A 22,967-nucleotide genomic window follows, 5' to 3' on the forward strand; every position below is an offset into this window, starting at 1 on the left:
CATTTAAAAAAATATATATTCAGGCAAGTGTATTTATTACTTTAGGCTCTGGGTGCCAAGATGAGGCTGATGGCTAGCAGCCAGGTTTCACCTCTTGTCTCTTTGCTCGTGTGAAGGATGTTCCTCAGCATCATGTGTTTTATCGCTCCTCTCCGGGAGCTGTCTTTTCCCACAGGAGACTCTGATGCCAGCGCCTCATCTCCAGTAACTATAGTTGTCTCCCCTGCCTCGCCAGAAAAGCCACCAAGGAGTCGACAAGGTTTTGTTTGTTGATAATTTGCTCACCGACACAGCATGGACTGGCACTGGCACTCTAGACGGCTCTGTTACCTTCTATGCTTTCCACCAACCCCCTACCTGCAGTCTAACTGGCAGCTTTTCACTAACAGTTTTTGTACCAGGCCTGTTTTCTGAATGTGCCTTGTACTGGGTGGATACCTGGAGGTGTAGCTTTTAGATTTGTCACTCACTGTTGAGCACTTTTGGGTCACATGGGCAACTTTGCATGGAAGCCCAATTGAATGGCACACAACACAACAGGACTTACAGCCCCTCTGGATTCTCTGGCACGGATCATGTAATGTTGGTGATGCTCTCCTCTTTGGAGTGTTTCAACATGAGCATCTGTTGTTCACTAACCATCATGCCTGGCTCCGAAACCACAACAATGTTGTTATGGTTTGTTAAAAATGTACATTTTCATGTTAAACATGATATTTACCTGCAAATAGCTGCATATCATGTGTATGTCACTAAATATTCACTGCATTAGTAGCACATTAGATCACTGGGTAAAAATGAATATATATTTATTTTTCGTTTAGACATATTATTAGAATGAGACTGTTAAGTGTTTCACCCTTGCATATTAGAAGAATTAGGACCTGGCAGAACCCTGTACTCCCTTGTGTGTTCCCAAATGCCCTCCTCCATTGTCCAGCCTCCAGTGTAAACCCTGCCTCCCTTGTCTCTCTCCTCCTCCCTCCTAGTGGACAAGCGCTCCACATCCACCATGAACTTGAAACAGCCGTATGAGGCTGGCATCAGCAAACGCCTATCCTCCTCCTCTGCCACCCTTATCAAATCTCCCGACAAACGTAAGTCTCCTTCATTCCCTGCAGCCTTCCCTTTTCCTCTCCTCCTCATTTCCTCCTCCCTCCCTCCCTCCCCTCACCCTCCCTGCTTTTCTGTGCTGTGTATTAACCAATGTTCTATGTTGTAAACAATCGATTATCATCTAGGTAAACATATATTTTATGATAATTTACGTATTAAGACCTATCAAGTGAAAAATAGAAGATTATCTGAAAAAAAAGTCTCCTCCAACTCTTAAGCCTGACGTGAACTCTGACCCCTGTGCTCTCTATGTCCAGGCTTTTACACACAGGCTCGCTGGAGCACTGACAGATTGGTAAAAATGGACTCTGACTCTGGTTGCAGCTAATGATAAAGTAGCATGGCCTCTCACTTCATTCACTATGCACCTCTATGAAGCACTAAATCAAATGTTCAGAATCAGATGGGGTCCCAAGCACCAACTGGTGATGCATTCATAAATATTCCCATAGTGGTATAAAAGCCTGTCACAATATTCCTAAGAATATTTTGATTTACAAGACGTTGATTTGATTTGTTTTAGAAAATAATCAACACAATCTGATTATTTTGATTATATTTCTCCACAGCTTCAACTGGGCTGCCAGTGCCATTTCATCTTTCTAATATTGTTGATTTCTCTCTACCTCTCAACTTGTTAAATATTTATGTTTTTCCTTTCTCAGGCCCATGAGTATATTCTAAAAGGTCTGGGAAACATTGTACCATTGACGAGAGCATTGTGTAAATCCACCATTGGGTGTTTCATCATTGTCTCTCAGGTATTAAGCAGAGGAGTTCATCTTGTAACCGGTTGCCTAACAGTGGCAACGCTGCTCAGGCCAGTAAGGAAGACGGCAAAAAGCTTCAGGTGGAACAGACAGGTGCAAAAGATCTCCTATCCATCCCACACTATGCTTTCATTACAAACATGGTGTACAGTTAAACATTTGCTGAACCACCACATGTTATAGAGTAAATATATTCAATAAGTTCTATTATAACGTAAGCTCTGTCACAGCTATGACAACCACATAACAAGCTGACTCGGTACATGCCAATAGTTTAAAACGCAGAAATAGAATAAGAGTAGAATTACAGTTTTCATTCAAGTCAACATAGCAGTATGGTCAGGCAGACATTTTTATGTGTACCATTGTCATTGAAATGGGCTAACTTCCATATAAACTGAGGTGAGGTATGGCGGTAACTGCCAAACAAGCAGAGGAGTATTGCAATGCAACCAAAGCAGGCAAACACACTGCTATTGCCCGGTGAGTGAAAACTTGGTTAAGCTCAATTTCTTTAACCAGTGTAGCACTAAAGCTAGCTGAGCCACCCGCTAATTTGCAGGCTAGCTTGCCAATTCATACCAGTCATTCAGTCGGCATTCTCTAAACTGCCGAGGCAGCTTACAACATTCACCATTTTGTTTTGTACCAGCCAAATGACCACTTCAATTCTGCCCTTATTCTATTTCTATGGTTGAAACACACAACTATTAAAGCTTCAACAGGAGACCTAAACTATTATCAGATTGGGAAGTTACAACTCTCCTCTGTGTACTGAGACATTACACCTCAAATCAGCTGCTGTTTGCCCTAGCCTGGTGACTCACACAAGGCCAAATGAAGTGCACATGACTTGTAAACTATCTTTGGGGATTCCTTATTGACTGTCCCAGTGCCTGCATGGGTATAACTCACTCTCATGTCCGTAGGCCGTTCCCTCAAGACGAGAAGTTCCTCCCTCACACGAGTAAGTGTGGGCAGATCACAGACCCCTGCCAAGCCAGATAAGGGGACAACGGACGATCAAGGTGGCTAGCATGAACAATCAGCAGTCATTTTTTCCATGCCCCTTTCTGCATCACTAAGGCCTCCATTTTCTGAATAACAAGCATGTTGCTATGATGTTAACGGCTTGCTTATTCTAAATATGCACGGTTTTAAAACTTTATGGAAACTGACGGCTACTAAGAGGTTTTGGGGATAACTTTTTGCTCAATGCAGCGTCATCGGCTACACGGGTCTATAAACTGGCCGACTCCTCTTTCTATGCGTTCCTTCATTCTGTCTCTCTAAGTTAAGTCTTTCTCACTGGCTGCTGAATTACCCCAAGGCAGCTGCTAAGCCTCTCTAAACTGTTGTGTGTCTGTGATTTACTGGGAACACTGTGCTCATTCCATGTGTGCTCTAACCTTTCTGCTGTCTTAACCTACCAGATCTTGTTCTGTGCCACGTTTCTGACTGACAGCTTATCTTGTTTTAACCTTTTTTATTGTTGTCTTTTCAAGTAACAACCCAGGAATGGTTTCGTTGTGTATTGTTTTGTTGTCACAAAGTGTTGATTGTTTTCTTCCTCCAAGGTGACGTCATAGCTGGATTTAAGTCACTAGGCTCATGCTTCACTGTGGTGTTTGTCAGTGCCATCCCACTGTAGCACCCCCAGAGCACAGAAATAACCAACTCACTGCAGTCTGTGTATTGCCATTAACCACCAATGCTTTTGTTTGTCCTATAGCCATGTCAGCATCCATGCAGATGATCACATATAAAAATGTTCCTGTGCTGTATACATGTTTGTTCTGTGTGGTTAACCTAGACAATAATACAACACGGCTACCATCATTCATACTGACTCAATACTTCCAATCTGCAAAAAAAAAAGGTTATTTAACCCCAAAGCTCCACCGCCTAACACATATTTCCTAACTAGAACCTTATCTAAGACTAATAACCCAGATTCTTAATTCCTGGGTGCGGAGCAGCGAGCCGTGCTTCAGGAGCTAGCACTCGTCAGCTAACAAACACGTCTGTCTGCAACAGATGTCTCCTCAGTAAGGGTCTCAGAAGGGAAGTGTGTGACTCTGTACTCTTCTTTTGATGAGCTAGCATTTAGGGACATGTGGCAAAACCAACCCGTCAGCACTTTAACTCTCTTCTAGTATGATTTCTACGTGGTAACGTAGGTAGCAACCACGGCCTAAATGGGAGAATTGTTAAGTCTTTCATTTCATGGAAGCAAGAGCTCTTTGTTTCTGCTGTGAAATCAATGTCTACCATAGTGCTTTTTATAACATACTGACTTCTTCAGTACTTGCAACCGTATTCAACTTCTTAATTTTAATCAAATTGGATGCCTTCTTCTTATTAACCATAGAGTAAGTTTGCACAGCAGAAGCTAAAGAGCCTTTGCCTGGTCACAGCCACTTGCCCTATCACTTATAGGTTTGTTTCACTTCTCATCTTCCTACCCAATAGTATTTCTCTACTGTCTTTTGAAGTTCACTAATGGATTGTTTTTTCCCATCAGCACACCTCCCTTTACCTCAAGGGACCATTGATTTGACCTTGTTGTCTACTTTGATTACTGTTTTTAACTGATCTTCAGTTACCAGACAATCAGTCCTTGGTCTGTCTCAGCACTCTTCCATGGCATCCTTTCCTCACTGTCTCTCACTGACTCATTGAATATCACTGAAAGTTAACAAGATAAAGACAGTTAACCCATTGAGGCCTGAAAAACCGCTGGGCGATTTTAAAATAAGCCTCTAATTTTCTGGAAATTCTGGAAAAATTCTGCCTCTGTAGCAGATAGAAATGAAATTCAAAAAGTATTTGAGAGCTTATACAAATACTACAAAACGACGTAAACGCTTTCCAGGCTTCAATGGGTTAAAAAGGAGCCCATGTAAGATTTTTGAGACATAACCTTTGGTTGTTGATGTTGATTCTTTCCTGTTGGTTAAATCACATGGTGACCTTTCTCATTGACCCCCCCCTCCCCTCCTACCCCTCTTTGTTTTGCCTTCATCCCCCATTCTCATCCACTCTTTCCTTCTTGGCCTCTCTGTTCTCCTCTGTTTTTCGGGTGATTTTTCGGCCGTGTAGCCCGCAGGCCACCGGCCGGCACTGTGGACGGAGGGGTCCTTAGTCGCCTGCTCACCCCCACCCAGGCCTCACTAGCTAGGAGCAAGAGCGCCGCCGCCCTGTCCGCTGAAGGAACAGATGCTCCAGGTAACCTCGGAAATCCTGAAAGAGAGGAAGGAAGGCTAGACACAGACCCCAGTCCTCTCTGCTTAGTCTCATTTTTATCAGTAGCAACTTGGCCCAGTCACTCCCAGTATCACTTCAGTAGATCAGAGCTCATATCCCAGTGCTCTGCTGCAGACCCTCATGCTTCGGAACAATCCTTTCAAAGTGAACGGTGGCTTTTTGGCGGTAGTGGAATTACAGAAGTCACAGCACAGCTCGCTGGGTTTAAAAGACACTATTGTAACGATCAGCTGTTTATGCTATGTATATACAGTAATTATTTGCAGCAAAGTACACTCATGTGAGAGAGCATAGTTACACAGTAAATATTTACACACACACACACACACTGGTCCAGCTCACATGCGCTCTCAGATCTGATACAATTGACTGTTGTGTGCTGAGCTGAGCTGAGCGGTGCTGACTTGGCTGGGAGCATTTCTCTGCATCTGAGGAGCCTCAGGGTCCATGCTGGGAGATTTGCTCTAAGCTGCTTACCTGTTGGTTCTTGTTACGTCAGAATGAGACTGTTGTGCTGCTGCATGTGTTCTGGTAGTGGCACCAGAGTGCTGGGGACTCCAGCACATGTTGCTGGAGTAGTAATTACTGGCATTTCCATAGAATGTATAGGCTTGAAGTCACACTTTAGAAAATAATAAGATGGCACTAGGTTTTTAGCTGACATTTTGTAGTAAAATGTGTTTTGAAGCCAACTAGGTGAGGTTTTGTGTCCCACCGGATGACCCACATGCCTTACATTTTAAGAGAAACTGCTTCTGTGGAATTCTATGATGGGAGTGACTTCCAGTACATATGGTAGCGGTTGAGGATATACATAGCTGCAGACTTGGCTGAGACATCCTGGAATGAATCTCCTGACACACACTGATGAATACTGCATTTTTCTTGTTGAATATTTTCTTTAAGATAGAAAGAGCCATCCTGTAAAGCACTGACTCATTCCAAAGCTGCAACTGTATTCCCCGTGTTGGTTTTGGGTTGTGGTGTTTATTGACCGGCCATTACAAACCCATTAGCAGCTATAGATCTTCTGCTAAGTATAGTCCCAGTAGAAACATGACACATCTGCATTAGCAGCAGCAGCAACAGTAGCCAATGGCAGGGTAAATTTCATAGTCACGATAGCGTGTTACGACTAGGGGGGGAAAGTAGCCACTGGGGAAGTCTCAGGCCGCACCCTCTGAAAAGTCTGCGTGTTTCGACTACAAGTTAGCCCCCAGAGGGATTTATGAGACTCTGGTGCACAACATAGCTAATTATGCACAGAGTCTCCGCTGATCATAAACATAGTGATTGTGAATTAACGACATGGCTAACTGTGCACAGAGTGTCCGGTGCTTGTTGTAAACAAACAGAGATCCCTAAGTGAACACCTCCTGCAGCAGCACATACACACTGTATGCTACAGAGCTAACTGTAGCTAACTGCAGCTAACGGCGACTCTTCTTAACAAGCCGGCCTCCGGCTTGTTAGTGGCTCTTTAAGAAGAGTAAGAAGGAGTCGCTGGATTTGTCTCCAGTCACTTTCTTGAAAAATAGTTGCTTAGGGGCTGTGTTGTTGTCGTGTAGAATGCTACCTTACATCCCGCTTAGCAATCTATCCAATCAGTAACCAGGCTGTTTTCAGGGGTGAATAAAGACCCTGCTCTTCAACAGGGACTAAAAAAGTCCGGACAAAAGCCGTCTCCGGACTGCTCGTGTTCAAATTAGGGGCGTTTCAGCAAGTGAGACCCGCCTCATTCCGGGTATTGTCCGGGTATTGCTCGGTAGTGGAAACAGCCCTTATAGTTGATTAGTGTGCTGTCAGAATGCAACACATTTGTTAGCAAGCAGTAGCAGGGAGAGTTCTCTAGGTCTCAGGATTATCATGGCTAATCCCTCAAACTGACACAGCAAGCTCATAGCCAGTAGTCAACAGTCTCCTTGCTAACTACAGACGACACTTAAACCCCGTGGTCAGAGCAGTTGTGGTTATTAAGCAGCTCGGCATCAACATTTCAGATTAGTTGACACTGTTTACATACAATTTAGATTTGTTTGTGTGTTGAATTCTGTAGAAATTGTTAGGTCGTGCTTGTGCCGGAGACGACTTTGACCAATGACCAAAGTGTTCAATATCTGAGTTACATTATGACGGCAGGATGGAGTCAAAGACTGCACACTACTCTCGTTATTTTAAGTAACTGTAACAGAACACAACAAACAACACTATCAACATTCACTGTGCGTTTAGTGTACTAATGAATCTGTGTGATGTGTCTTTGCAGTGTCAGTGTTTGTGTTTACTGTGTTGGTGGTAGGTTTTGTGTAGCGTGTGCTGTGCTGTGGTGCTTGGTGTTCAGGTTTGTTCATGTTGTGTCCAGAGGCTTTGGAACCTGTCTGGGATTTTTGTGAGAATGTTGCCCTCTGTTTCCCATGTCTCATGTAATCTCCAGCCCAATCAAGGCTTCAGAAAATCAAGCTTCTTGCCTAAAGTGCTTTATCTAACAAATCGCTTTTTTTTTTTTGTGCTCTTGTCCCCTTATAAAAACACTGTCCTGCTTATCTTTCAACCATCATCTACCCTCCCTTCCTCTCTCTCTTTCTCTCCCTCTTTTCCTCCGCTCTCTTTCATTCTTCTTTCATTTTGCTGCTTTGCTGCCCAACTCGGCCGCTTTTCACGCCTCCCATTGGTTTTGCTCTCCTGGCCCTGCGATGACTGTGTCCTTTACCAGAGTGTCACCTGTGTCCTCGCTCAGCTTCTGCCAGTCCCCTGCACCCGCCGCGGGGACCCGTGCGAAGCCGCAGCATTGACCGACAGAAGAGCGGCATGACCACCTCTGTGTCTGCTGACGGAGCCCTCGACCCTTCACTGGTGAGAATACCTCTTGACGTTAATGTGACTAACTGTGTAAACTGGCCTTTAAACAAAACGTACTAAAACAAATGCTGTTAATTATCTGAAGTGGAAACGTTCAGAGCAGATAGTCATGATTTCCTGAATGTCCTCTCTGTGCTGTTCTCCTTGAGCTGCACTTTTGTGATGTCATTAAATAAGTCTATCTCATATGCCTCTACCAGTGGAGATACTTGACATTTGTGTGTGTCAAATCACATGCTTGAGGTAGCTCAGGGAATGATATTCTTTCCCAGAGGAGGGCAGTTTGCTTTTACTGTATTTGAAGAATGGAAGTTGCTGACGACAATTTGATGTTTCTTTTTTTTTTATTATTATTTTTTTTATTATCTTTTTTATTGATTCCACATATCAACATTCCATCGACATTTTACATGTGCTGTACAATTTTCCAACAGTAGTAGAATATTCGCATACTTCTCCACCACAGAGAAGAGACATAGTTTGACACAAATTATCAAGTAAAGTTACAGTAGAAGTAAAATGTAACCTTTTTCCACTACTCTCCTTATTTTCATACCTCTCTTGCATTGTCCCTTTTTCTCCCGTTGGAGGGTAAACAAATCAAATAAACATATGAACAATGAACAAGTTTTTAGCCTGAAACAAGGGGGTCTATAATCTACAATACACAGTGCCCTTACTGTACAAAGTCTGCTCTCAATGGAGACACAAAATCAACCCAGTTTTTCCAGTATATTGTAATTAAGATGCCATTTTTAAAACCTGGTGTCAAATGACATCTGTAATAGATTTTAACTGTCACAGCCATGTCTCAATTTTTAAAAAAATGTTTTTGCTACTGTTTGGTCGGAAGTCATTCAATTTGCGTTCACTGACGGTAACCTTGATGTGTCTCTTAAGATTATATCTGTAATTCTCTCTTTATATATTTAAATACAGCATGATAATAGTTAGTACATGTGTGGACCATGGTTGTAGAAATGAGTTTGATACTGCATACTTTCAAAAAACAAAATCACAAATATTATACATTCAGGGACTGTTAACGCATATTAACGCAGACAACCCTGGCTCCCCAGCATAGACTGTAGGCCTATAAATCCAATCATACACTAACCTCACTAAATGTTTATATCTGTTGTCATTTTTACCTGTCTGCCAAAGTGGTAAACAGTCTGATGATTTTATATGTGAGATTAGCGGGTGCTAATTTCAGACCCCGTATACAGTAGAAGGTAGGGCTGCAACAATTTTTTTTTTTTATTAATTAATTTAGTGATTATGTTCTTGATTAATTGACTATTTGTTTGGTCTATAAAATGTCTAATGTAAATGTATCATTCTCAAAGTCTGTGTTTTTTTTCGTCAGTCCAGAACCAAAAAAAAATTCAGTTTAATATAGTCAACTAGTCATTGCAGTTCTCGTAGGTAGGTAGGTAATTGCTAGGATATAGTGTTATGTTGTCTATGTTTTTATTTCCATGGGAAAGTCATTTAATTTGACTTGGAAATTATGGGTAGACCATAAGAAATTGAAGTAGATGACACATGATTTTATTATCTATAGTGCTGGAAGATGGCGACACCTTTTGACAGCACACAGGTGTCTTATGTAATGACAACGAACGCATTCTCAGCTGCATTGAAACGACGCTGCTCAGAGAAATAGGCAGACGACACTAAAGAATCTCCCATTTATATGCACATATCCGGCTACATTTGCCTGTCAAAGTACTTCTGCAGAATGCTAACCATAGGGAAATGTTGTTACTCCAGCTGGTCTTTGACCTTTCCTGCTCACTCATAATATCAACTTGTTCATACATTGACAACATGTTATCCTACTTACTGCTGCTGCTAAGTAATGTCTCAGATGTTCTCACTTGGTGACCCATAGTGCCTCTCTCTCTCTCGCTCTCTTTCTCTCTCTCTCTCTCTCTCTCTCTCTCTCTCTCTCTCTCTCTCCCTCTCCCTCTCCCTCTCCCTCTCTCTCTCTCTCTCTCTCTCTCTCTCTCTCTCTCTCTGTCTCTGTCTCTCTCTGTCTCTCTCTCTCTCTCTCTCTCTCTCTCTCTCTCTCTCTCTCTCTCTCTCTCTCTCTCTCAATTCAATTGGCTTTATTGGCATGACGTAACAATGTATATATTGCCAAAGCAAGCATCAGAAAAAAAGATAACAAGATAAGGAAAGCAATATTTACAATAAATTATTATAATTCTGTTATTCATTTTAAAAGAAAAGAAAAACTAATAACAATAAAAGAAAGCAATATTTACAATCATTGAATTACAATCAACATATAATTTATACAATCTAACTGTCCCAGCAAAAAAAGAAGAAAAAATAAAACAAAAAACAAAACAACCATGTCACATGTCTCTCTCTCTCTCTCTCTCTCTCTCTGTCTCTCTCTCTCTCTCTCTCTCTCTCTCTCTCTGTCTCTCTCTGTGTCTCTCCCTCTCTCTCTCTCTCTCTCTCTGTCTCTCTCTGTCTCTCTCTCTCTCTCTCTCTCTCTGTCTGTCTCTCTCTGTCTCTCTCTCTCTGTCTCTCTCTCTCTCTCTCTCTCTCTCTCTCTCTCTCTCTCTCTCTCTCTCTCCTCTCTCTCTCTCTCTCTCTAACCTGCCTGTCCTCCTCTGTGGCTGTGAAGGCCTGCATTGTCGTAGCATGAGACAAAGGGATCAACAGTGGCCTGATTAAGGACAGATCAGGCCATGCAAAGCAGACCCCACCCTGGCCCTGGGGTTTAAAGTCAAAGGCCTCTGATTTTCCTCACCATTATATTGTCTCCTCTCCTCCACATGCAGAGATTGATGTGGAGATAATTGAAATTCACAGCCACAGTCATTTAGGCATTTTGAGCCACTTTGGTTAAATAGTGTCTCTCAAATCAACTGAGTTAGGCTGCAGACATTGGGGATTCTTTTATTAAAAAGTTTATAAGAAAAAAACTTTAATGGTTGATAAAAACACTTTACGCTTTACGTAATGAGAGGTTAAGGGTTGTCATGGTTTAAGTTCAGTAAATGGCTGATACTGCTGTTTGTGTCCTTTGAACGAAGACACTGTGCCCATATACCGTTCTTGCTCCACTGTTATATTGACATAAATAGGAAATGAATATCTTGTCCCTGTTTTTGAAACTGCACCAATCACATGTTTACCCTCCTGCTCTCTCTCCCCATCCTCTCAAGAGGACGGTTGTCAAGCTTTGTGATCAGAGCTTATAGTTTAATATAAGGGCAATTTCTTACAAGGATACATGAAATGCATTGTATCTATTTTTTTCTTACTTATAATTCAGAAAATAAAGGCTTCAGGAAGTGTTTTTGTCAGATTCTTGACCTCGCTGTGCCCTCTGTCATCATGGTTTACAGCCAAACAGAGCACATGAGCATTAAAAATAGAATAATTAAAACCTGACCCATGGCTTCTTGACAACAGCTTTGCATCACTGTTTTAAATGCAAACATTTTTTATTCTAGTTACAGTTACTTACTTATTTCTTTATACAAGCTCCTGATTCAATCCAATTATAAAGATTAATTTGCATTTATCAGTTGCCACAACCAAACCACAAATAAAGAAAAAATAAAGACTTTAAAAAAATATATTTCCCTGTTTTTTTTTTCAGCGCTTACAATTTATGTCCACACAGGGCTTTTAGTGTGGTTTTTAAAGTAACAACTTTTTGCCCTCTCTTTAAGAAAAAAAACCAAAAAACTATTTAGTCGTACGTCAGCTTTATAATGAAAATGTGACAAAAAAGAAAAAAAGCTTCATTACTTTAACTGAACAAAATTCTTATTGTTATATAGTATATTTTATCTGATACTATCAGTCTTCAGTGTTAACATGTCCACCCTTCATTACTGCTTCATTAAATACTAGTAGTGCAGCTGTTGTAATGTTCTTCACATATCATTCTGCAGTACTAATACAACATATACAACAATAATGTTTTCGTTTATGATGCAGTGATATTTAAATTACTTAAAGAGGTAAATGTGTTTGTAAGGATTAATACTGAGATCTTTGCATGATCTTTTTTCTGTGGTTGTCATGAATGACTTGCTCACTTCTTTCTGTCCCATCTCTAACTACAGAAGGACAAGCAGTTAACATCACCTGCAGGGCGACGTCCCGCCTCCCCCTCTACCCCCCTGGGGCGTAACCGTTCACCATCCCCAGCCCCCAACCCCGCCCCAAAGAGGACCCCCTCCCCAGCAGCATCCAAGTAAGACTACAAGCATTCTCCTGTACAGATTAAGTGATTTTTTACACTTTTTTTGTTGTATTGGCGATATTTTTTGAGAGTCTTTCATTTAGATTTTATAACAAAACAAACACCTCACACTTTATTTTTACAGGCAAACTCCCAAGTCACGCCCACCCTCACCTGGTGCAATGAAACAACGGCCCCCATCCCCCCAGCCTGCTACAGCAAAACCACCACCTATCCAGAAACCGGCTCTCACTCCAACAGGGCCCCCCACCTTGCGAAAGAGGGGCTCCAAGTCCAGTGATCTGCTTCCTCTCCAGGCTACGTCTCCACAATCCTCTGATTCCAGCAAGACCAAAGAGAAAGATGGTGAGCCTGTTGTATTGTACACTAAAACAGGTTTTTCATGTTGGTACCAAACATGAAGAACTGGTCCACATAAAGGCAGACCTTACACTCATGGGCAGCGGACAGGTTTTAATTAGTCAGTACCAATATTTGCAGAGGCTAATCTTTATTCTGGCAACCAGGATGTTTGCACTGGTGCATCGAGACATTCTGTCAATTTCACGGAGGGAAGCGATCCGGCGAGACATCTTTTTCATCTTAACTATGTAAATATTGCTGAAGCTCTCAGCCATGTGGGTCCAAGCCTACTTACACTCCCAAAAAAAGATCAAAGTAATTTCTTCATTGACATTTAACTGAGGCACATCTTGTTCCAGATAATAACCTATGAATAATTTGGTGTCCCTCAATCTGTTGCAAGTTAAACATCGTTCCTACACAACAGCTTCTTGCTGGTCACCCTCCACATATTCTTTGTCCAATCACCTGTTCCTTTTGGACTTTACATAATTTATACTGAAATAAAGGGTTCTAATGGGATTCAAAGGAGTAATAATAATAACTGGGAAAAAAATCAAAATTGTTAGAGCTGCAGAAAATGTGTAAGAGTATTGTTCTAATTTTAATCAAACATTATCATCTTTATCAAATGTCAGCCAGCTTGCAGAGGAAACAGAGTATAGATATCAGAGATGGGGATTATCTCTTTATATATTATCATCTGTGTGCGTACTGATGTGACGAACTGACGTGGCAGCAGCTCAGTTTGCAATAAATCTCAGAGGAGCAGGAGACCTATTAAGTTCCAGCTGGAGTCACATCCTGTTACAGATCTGGAGTTGTTGCTGCTGCCATCTCCTGGAGAGACTCATGCTCTGCAAGATAAAATATCTTCATAATGATTTAATACAAATGCAATCAGACAAAGACTGTCATTGTGCATGAGAGCAGAATTGTTGTAGTTGGCCCAGTTTAGGTATGTATGTAGAAGAGACTGTCACGGTACTGTAGAGATCTCCAAATCACAATTATTACAATAGGCAGTTTGGTGATGTCATGAAGTAAGGTTGGATCACGGGAGCTGTTGTCTTCACCACCAACACAGTCAGTTTTTCTGGGTTAGGATTCCTTCAGTGTTCATCTTTAAGGAGGTTTCACTGGAAGCCACATTATCTGCAGAGGTCTCCTCCTCTCCAAAACAAACTGACCCAGTCAATAAAATCAGTAAAAACATTGAATAAAGCAGTTAAAAATCTGTTTCTCTGACACCCTTTGGCCAACAGCTGCAGCTAACCCCAGTCTGTGGACACCTTTAAAAAAGGGCTTAAAACTTTTCTGTTCAGGGAGGCATTTTTAGGTTGTCCCTAGATGTTTTTATTTTGTCTCTGCATAATGTACTTTATTACCCGTGTCTTTTTTTTATCTACTGCTGATTTTAATGAGTTTTCTCTTTCTTGTTTCTGTAGCACTTTGAGATTTCTGTATGAAAAGTGCTATACAAATAAAATGTATTATTATTATTATTATTATTATTAACATCTGCTCAACTTGTTTCTAATATAATTAAAAACCCAGATATCCGATGAGTAAATTATTCATCTTTTTAAAACATATAGTCTAAAACAACCAATATCTTAATATTGTATTGTAAAAATGTGGCTTAAAAAAAATTATAATATTCCCATCGAAGCAGTCCTGCTCATTGATTTGCACCATTACCTGCTATTGACTAATACACTTAGATACTTTTTAAGGAATAAATTCTGCAATATAAATGGAATGGTGTAATCTATAGACAATAGACAAAGTGATCCAGAGTCATGGTATGTATGATCATATAACTCAGCCCTGTGTACTGTATGTAACTGTATTCCCAGGGTTTTCTTTCAGAGAGCACAGAGATGATCATGTGAAAGTCACACAACTCTGTATCAGGTGGTTTGTTTCTCTATTCTGCTCCTGTCTTTCTCTGTGACGGCCAACCTCCTGCAGCATTCTGCTTTCAATCTGGTCCCAGTCATCACTCATCCTCACTCATTGGTTCTGTGGAGGGCCAGATGCTGTGCCCTCAGCTCTGCACTGCGTTGAGAAATGGGTGACAGGGTGACATAAAGTGCTAAACGTATTTTTCTATAGTCTTTCCAACTGTCAGACGCTAAAGCCAACTCCGCTGCTGAGGCGTCCAAGATCCTGGCGGAGAATCGCAGACTGATGCGAGAGCAGAAAGAGAAAGAGGAGCAGCTCAGGATACAGAGGGAGGAAGAGGAGAAGTAAGATTTTTTTAATTTAATCTGTTATTCCCACCTCCTGAAAAAAACATGTGTCATTATTTAGCATACGACAGCAAAGTACTGGCATCAAACAAAGTTGATTTTTTTTTTTTTTTCTCCACAATATTTTTATTGAATTTTACACATTTATAGACAGCAGTGGAACATGATCACAGAGTTACATTTCTCATAAAAAAAGATACATCACATTTCACATATTCCACATAACACAAGTAAATTGACAAACAAAACCAGACAAAACAAAACAAAAGAGAGAAAAACAACAACAACAACAACAACCAAACAAAAAAACTACAAAAAACAGCAACACAGCAACAACTCAGTAAGGGTCTCCACACTTTTTCAAATTCCTCCGCCTTTCCTCTGGTTATATAAGTCAGTCTTTCCAGGACCACAGAGGATGCCATCTCCTTCACCCACACGTTAATTGACAAAGTTGATTTTAATGGAATTGTTGTTTTTATAAAGGGAAACCGAATAGTTACGAGCATATGAATACAGTTTACAGAAAAGTACAGAAAATCTGGAAAGATCACTCATTGCAACCAGTAAAACATTGCAGGTTATTTCATAATATCAGGATGATTAATACCCATATAAGCACTTTTTAGGCTAACAATAATTGAAATAAGCTTTCAAACCCTTTGCTGTTGCTTCTTCTTCACCAAACCAGGCTGAGAAAGGAAGAAGAGATGCGTTTAGCAGAGGAGGCTCGACTGAAACGCCTGGAGGAGGAGAAGATTCTTGCAGAGGAGAGGAAAATTCAAGAGGAGGAAGATGCTCGCCTGGCAGAGGAGGAGCGGGTGAAAATGGCAGAGGAGGAGGCCGTGAAACAGGCCGAACTCCAGAAGGAGCGGGAGGAGGCCGAGGCCAAGGCCCTGGAGGAGGCGGAGAGAGTCCGTCAGGAGAGAGACCGCATCATGCAGCAGAACCAGCAGGAACGAATGGAGAGGAAGAAGGTATGGAGAGACTATGTTGCTTTTTTTATTGAGACCTAGTTCAAAATCTCCTCTGACCAAAAAAAGCAACATATTATTTTAAGTCATAGGAAACAAATGATTTCCAAAAACATGCTATATTTTTCCATTTCAGAGAATTGAAGAGATAATGAAGAGAACAAGGAAAGGAGAACAAAGTGATTCTAAGGTGAGCTCACATTCATTCAGCTCATGGTCTTCACTGAGTCTATCACTGAGTGCATGTCAAGGTTATAATAGTTTTGGATTTTTCATTAGTTTTAATTTCGTTGTGAATTTTTGTTTTCAAATTCAGTTAGTTTTAATTAGTTTTTAGAGTGAGTTTGCTAGTTTTAGTTTAGTTTTTATTTTTTGAAAATGCTTAGTTTTAGTTTAGTTTTTATTAGTTTTAGTGTTAGTTTTAGTTTTTTTGTAATGGGTATGTGCCTTCATTTCCTTTGGTTTATCCATCTCAGCCCCAATAAGGTTATTAACTCTTACAGTTCCGGGTGTTTTGTATTTGGGTTGGAGTGTAGACATCCCAGTCTCAGTAAACATATTTACCATGTGTTCCTTCATGTTGAAATAGAAACACTGAATTATGTATGAAAAAAGTTGACAAAGATGAAAACTAAGGACATTTTCACGATAATTTCAGTTAGTTTTAGTTAGTTTTGTAACCACACAATACAGTTTTAGTTAGTTTTTTTTTTTTTAAAAACTCTTGTTTTTATTTTTATTTCAGTTAACGAAAATGTTTTTTTAATTTTAGTTTTCGTTATTTCGTTAACTATAAAAACCTTGGTGCATGTTAACACGCTGTTTGTGTCTTGTGCATAGAGAGAGGGAGGAGATGATGATGATAAACAGGACGATGACGATGACAGAGATGACTGCGACAGCCAGAGTAAGTGTTGTCATTCCTGAGCTTTCACATTGAAGGCAGGTTCAGGATCAGATGTCAGATCTTACGCATCACTGCATGTTTGAATGTGGTAGTTTGTCACGGAGAGCAAAGGCGAGTCTTACCCTCTGTGTGTTTCTTTGCATGAACTTTACATAAATGGCTTGTTTGTATGAATTTACATAATTCTCGACGTGACTTTTGACTCCATCCAACTCTGCTTTCTCTGTTGACATCATAGGTCAGACAGATGATATGGGCATGGAGGATGACAAAGACAGTGAGTGTGGTATGTCCTCTGGTGAGCCGGGGATGCAGCGAGAGGAGCCTCTGGGCAGCGTGAATGGAAAACCAGAGACGGACGACAAGGAGAATAACAATGGCATAAGCACAGATGACACTCAGGCAGTGAGGTAAAGATAATGAACCCCTCATAGAAACTGTCCAGTGTAGAACTGACATTATAATGATTAACTGCCACAAGTTAACTCCAGAAAAACATATGTTTTGCCACATTTGTTTGCTTTATAATTTGTTAAAATACTACACTGCCCAGCTGTTCTATCCGGAGACATTAACAAATCTCTGCTCCAGTGTCTCCCTCTTCCCTCACAAACAAAGATGGAATCTTACTCCGTTTCCCCTCCTGGTTCCCTTACATTCAAGATGTAGATTAGATAACTAAAGACATATTTATTCATGTTGGATCATGCCTAACTTTAGTGGATTATAACATATGTGGTATGGAATTAATTGGCTAATGTCTAGTTCAAAAATGAAACTAAACTTTTTTTTTTTGAGACACAATGAACAAAGGCCAAAATGTGGCCTGATGAGGTTTTTTTTTAGCCTAGACGATTACTGGAAATGCCTTTTTGCTAATTTGTTTCAACGCTTGTGGCTCACCACCACAATCACAAGAGGTCCTTGAGTCACAAATATGCAGGAGAACTTATGCTGATAGGTCCAGTATTATATGATTGTGGGCAGACAGATCGCACGATCCCCTCCAGACTAAAAATGAAATGATATTTGTGACTAGTTTTTAAGGATTTCCTTCTTTTTTTTTTTTTTTTAGATTATTTTTTTGGCATTTTTGCTTTATTGAAAGTGATAGATAGAAATGGGGAGACAGAGGGGAGGACATGCGGCAAAGGGACCTCAGGCCGGATTCGAACCCGGGTCCGCCGCAGGAAGGACTCAGCCTTAATGGTACGCGCTCTACTAGTGTGAGCCACCGGATTTCCTTCTTGTGTGGGAAAGATTGGGCTTGGACTGGGAGGGGAAGTTGCAAAGTGCTGAACGATGGATATGTTGCCTTTCACTGGATTTGTTTGTTAGTTTGTTGAAATACACTACTGGTCAAAAGTTTTAGAACACACCAACTTTTCCAGAATTTAATTGAAAATGATGCAGTTTAATGTCTCAGTGTACTCTGACATTAATGCACATTTGCAACATTTAAAATTCTTTATTGAGCATGATAGTGTTTTGAAAGTAAAAAAAAGATTCAAAATCACATTTTATGTTGGACTAAAGGACTAAAAAAAGACACAAAATGACAAAAAAAAGACACAAAATGACAAAAAAGACACCTAAAGACACAAAATGACAAAAAAAAGACACAAAAAGACACAAAATGACTTACAAAGACATGAAAAGAATTTAAAAAATGGACAAAATAGCCCAAGACTCCATAGAGTTAAGTTGTTAACCCATTTCTTGTTCCCTGACAAAAGGCCTACTTGTATAATTCTGAAATGTACATTATTTTTCAGTTTTGGTTAACCTTACCTTTTTTTATTTACCTCTGGCAGTTCACCACTTACCTTTGTACCCTTTCAAGCTGTTCATTTGACTTGAACTGCTTGAATTTCAATAAAAAACTGGAAAAATTGGGGTGTTCTAAAACTTTTGACCGGTAGTGTATATAAAATAACACAAACCTTATCCTTAATCAACTGGATTTCTTTCTGCCATCTCTTTATGTCTCCATCTCTCACTCTGATCTGAAATCTGTCATTCTAACTCTTGTCCTAACCACTTCTCTCGTCCTCTTTCCTCCATACAGTCCGGTCCCTAAGGGCCGCCTCGTCGAGGGCTCGGAGTTCCTGAACGAGCAGGACTCTGAGAAGGTGGGGTTGGTCTCAGGTCTTAATGGTAAATCAAACCAGTGGAGCTTTGAGGAACTCATCGATCTCAACGTCCACTCCAAGGACTGTAACCAGGTCTTGATCAACTGTGACGGGAACTCAGAAGGGACCAGGGTAGCCTTCGAGGACAAGGGAACCCCCGTCAACACCCTGCATTCCTCTAATCAACCCATAGAAGCCCTGTCAGGTGAGGACTCACTTACATTTATTCATCTATTGGAAAAAAAAATGTTTTACATAGGTTTTATTTTATTTTATTTTATTTTATTTTATTTTATTTTATTTTATTTATTTATTTATTTTTAATTAATTTAGACAAAACACAACACAAATCACCAATGAACAAACAGAGAAAAACAAGAACAAAACAAAAAACACAACAACAACAAAATCACAAAACCAACCCAAATAAATAAATAAAACCACAATAATAAACAAGAACCTTAACACATCAAAACTAAAACAAGACACAAATATATATCAAACATAATTACCACATAAAACACACAGTATATCAGTAAACTTGATAACCTAAGAGAAAATAAAAAAGGGTTAAGTTAAATTAAATGCCAGCCTTCCACTTCAATAAATCTTTCCCACCTTACCAAATACCATCCAACATCACCATTCCTATTAGCAATATAACCTTCCAAAACAAAATAACGTTTAATAAGCATCCTAAATTGATTAATATTCAAAGAATCTGCATTGACAGCTTTAAAAATAAATCTTTTTATTTATTTAGGTTTTATTTTATTTGCACAGTTAGAATAACATAAAATGACAAAGATAACATATAATGTAAAGTGCAGGGAGAGGCAGAAAACCCACATGGGCTTATTTAAAGCCTCCACCTAAAATGTCATAGTTATTAGAAAGTAAAAACTGATAATAGAAAAAACAAATGTATAACATCAACAAGTTATAATGACAATAACAAAAACAATTTAAAAACAGAAATTAACATGTTAAAGTGTATTTGTGTGTGAATTCGAATTTTAAAACAGCAGTTAAATGAGCTTTTAGACATCTTTTGAAGCATTTTACAGAGATGGAGTCCTTTGCCAGATGGGAAAAGGTATTCCATAATTTGGTCCCTAAATTGAACAATAAATTGACCTCTGCATGTCAGAAATCTTGGAGGATGAAGATCTAAAGATTGACGCGTTGAATAAGAGTGAATCTGATAATTAAATTTAAAATAAGTCTTAAAGTGCTTTGGAAGGTTTTCATGATCTGAATATACCTTAAAAATAAAAACACATATTTGAGAAATATTGATGTCATGAACAGTAAGTATTTAATCTCCTGATTGACTCTAACTCTTTCCTCCTGTGTCTCTGTAGAGATTTGATGCTGCAGACATCGTTGAGAAGCCTCTTACTGTTGCACTCGTAAAGTTCCTGTCCACCTGAGCTCCTTTTAAAAACAAAAAAAAGTCCTCTACCAGTTCCAAACAGCTTCCTCCTCCTCCTCCTCCTCCTCCTCCTCCTCCTCCTCCTCCTCCTCCTCTTCCAGAGGGAGGAGCACAAGGTGAAGCGGAAAGACCAGCCCAAGTGCTACAATTGTCACCCCACATTATGAGGAAACAAATATATTAAAATTATATATATACAAAAATGCTTCAGGGAAATTCCATATATTCCTTCAACATGCTTGCTTCAGGTCTCTTTCCTCTTCCTCTTGTGCTTAGGTTTCCAGATTATTATTTTTTTCAATGTTGTGTCCAAATTTAAAGATGTTTTTTAAGAGTTTTGTCTTTGTCAGGGGTGCATTTGTTGTAATTTATTAATTGTGGCTTCTTTGTTAATGTAATTATTGTTATCATATGTTTAGTCTTTTTTGTTTTCTCTTGTATGAGAATATTCCAGGACACATGCACATTAAGCTGTGTGAATATCGTGAGTTAAAGGAAGGAACATTAAGGTTTCTGTTCTGTCGGGGTTTTTTTGGGGATAGCATCCCAAGTCTCGCATGTGATTTATCTAAATTTACTTGACCGGCTGCTTATAGCAGCATCCAGCAATATGGCCTTACCATTTTTCCCCCAACTTCTAATTTTTAAGTGTGAGTGAAGTGACTAAATTGCTTGCGCTGAAGCTCTTAAACGCAGTGTTTAGTCCGTTGTGCGCTTACACTTAGGAGTGAGTTCTGTGTTCATACTTCCCCTCTCAGAGCTTGGTCCTCTCAGCCCTATTTTTCTCTCCACTTAATATGTTTCCTTCTTCAGCCACTAGAGGGCGCCAGAAGCACAACTCCAACTGTTACATTTAAATAGTGTTGAGATTAATTCACAACACTCTAGTGAATTCACCTGTTCAGTGAAACTTCTGCAGTTTGTTCATTTAGGGCTTGTTTAGGTTTTGTCAATTTTTACATATGTATATAGAATGTATGTTTACTAACAAATTTATTATAATTTACATCAGAATCTTGAGATGCATCCAGTTCCGGTTTCATCTCCACCGGCTGCATCTGCACCACACGTTTGAATAACCATAGCTGCAACATGCTATCTTAATAGGTAAAGTCTGAACTGAACTTGAATGTTTGGCTACAACTAAAAATCAGGTTTTCAATTATCTGCTTTGGACTTGAGCTTTACCAACACATCCATGCACACGTTTCCATCCATCCTTCTGTTTGTGCAGCTCTTTCATCAGTTTGTTTACCATCTTTGAGAATTCCCAACACACAAGCTGCTACATCCGACAAAATGCATTTCAATTCGTTTTTTTTTTTTTTATAATATAAAATTTGGCTGTTTGTTTATATATGAAAACACATTTCTACATATATTTAAGTGTTATTGTCTTGTGTATATAATCAGTATTAGGCAAATGAAGCCATGTTTAGGATGGAGTGGCGTCAGGATGTGGATAATTGAAGTCTCTGTGTGACTGTGCTATACGTTAGGTTTATGTTTGACTCGTGCCCTGTGACAGGGTTGTTAGGTCACGTTTAGGCAGCCTGGAAAAATCTTCATAAAGCCCTCTTCCACATGAGCGCTGCAAAAAAAAAAAAAACAAGGGGCCAAGCTAGGACCCCACTATCTGTTTCTCAAAATATGCTATATGTATTTGTTTGTATTTTTGAGAGCTTTCATCCCCAAGTCCTGATTCTAATTATTGCCTCACAGAGACTAAACAAGTTGACATTTTGGCGGCCAGTTGTTCCAGCCCTCAGCACCATGTGTGACCCATGATCAGAGTCAAGGCTGTGCCTCTTTATGATGCTTTTAATGTCATCAAAATATGATTTATATGATGTCAAAGCATGCTGTTGGACAGTTATTGGAGGCATATCAGCTTAGCTCGCAGCTATTCTTTGTATTAAGAGGCAGGGCGCATCTACCAAACAAAGCATGACATGGGTCAGACTTTTTCTGTCTCTTCTGGATTTTTTTGATGAACTGTATTGAAATCTTGAAATTCCCTATGCTTGAACAGTCCAAGCACGAGGTTTTGGGGACCTTGATTTCTGCCTTGTTCTCTGCTGGCTGACTAACATCTCTTTGTACATAAAGACTAGGGGCTTTTAGATCTTAGCTTTGATTAATAAGCTCAAAGAATGTAACAGACTCCATAAACCGTCCTTCATTATTTATCATCAGAGCTGCCCGCTTTTTGGCTTTCATCCATTATTCATCTAAAAAAACATGAGACTCTGTGCACTGTCACAAATTACTTGCTATGTTGAGATAATGGTTACTGACGAGTGGATTTACTGTACAGACTTGTAGGAGAGTTGTGTGATATTCTGGAAGAAAAGAAAGTAATTTGTTCCTTCCCAGATGTTCTTAGAAGTCTCATTCGTAACCCAAAACTTGCCTCTATCCAAACTCCCCCCAAACCTCTCCTACTCCTCTTTTCCACTCGTGAGTAGCACCTGTTGGGGGGTGTTGTAGCTGCTGCTTAACACATACTGTATTCCTGCTGCATCTTTGGGGGCTTGATTACAGAGCTGAGTGCTCTAAGTCCTCAACAATGTCTGTAACAATAGGATAGAACGGTGCCTTAGATTGAGATTTAGTATTTTTATTGTATCACAGTTAACTAAGAAAGCTTGTCCTTACCTCGGCCTCGAC

At 39.9% G+C, this 22,967-nt stretch overlaps 1 protein-coding gene across 8 annotated transcripts in view; it reads left to right on the plus strand.

The window, feature by feature from the left end:
- map7d3 (MAP7 domain containing 3) overlaps positions 1-20,372 on the plus strand; it is a 32,652-nt gene extending 12,280 nt beyond the window's left edge. Inside the window, exons 6-20 of one of the 8 annotated variants that reach the window (XM_059345761.1) lie at positions 176-259; positions 990-1,097; positions 1,878-1,979; positions 2,816-2,914; positions 4,989-5,114; positions 7,867-8,006; positions 12,113-12,243; positions 12,377-12,597; positions 14,729-14,846; positions 15,541-15,826; positions 15,960-16,013; positions 16,664-16,730; positions 16,969-17,140; positions 18,799-19,067; positions 20,227-20,372. In XM_059345761.1, coding sequence (XP_059201744.1) covers positions 176-259; positions 990-1,097; positions 1,878-1,979; positions 2,816-2,914; positions 4,989-5,114; positions 7,867-8,006; positions 12,113-12,243; positions 12,377-12,597; positions 14,729-14,846; positions 15,541-15,826; positions 15,960-16,013; positions 16,664-16,730; positions 16,969-17,140; positions 18,799-19,067; positions 20,227-20,234 — 1,985 coding nt within the window. In that variant the 3' untranslated portion in view covers positions 20,235-20,372. The remainder of the gene's footprint in view (positions 1-175; positions 260-989; positions 1,098-1,877; positions 1,980-2,815; positions 2,915-4,988; positions 5,115-7,866; positions 8,007-12,112; positions 12,244-12,376; positions 12,598-14,728; positions 14,847-15,540; positions 15,827-15,959; positions 16,014-16,663; positions 16,731-16,968; positions 17,141-18,798; positions 19,068-20,226) is intronic. The other 7 variants (XM_059345762.1, XM_059345764.1, XM_059345765.1 and 4 more) reach the window with 7 other exon arrangements.
- The last annotated feature ends 2,595 nt before the right edge of the window (positions 20,373-22,967 follow it).

This window comes from Centropristis striata, chromosome 12, assembly GCF_030273125.1.
Source record: "Centropristis striata isolate RG_2023a ecotype Rhode Island chromosome 12, C.striata_1.0, whole genome shotgun sequence".
Taxonomy (NCBI): domain Eukaryota; kingdom Metazoa; phylum Chordata; class Actinopteri; order Perciformes; family Serranidae; genus Centropristis; species Centropristis striata.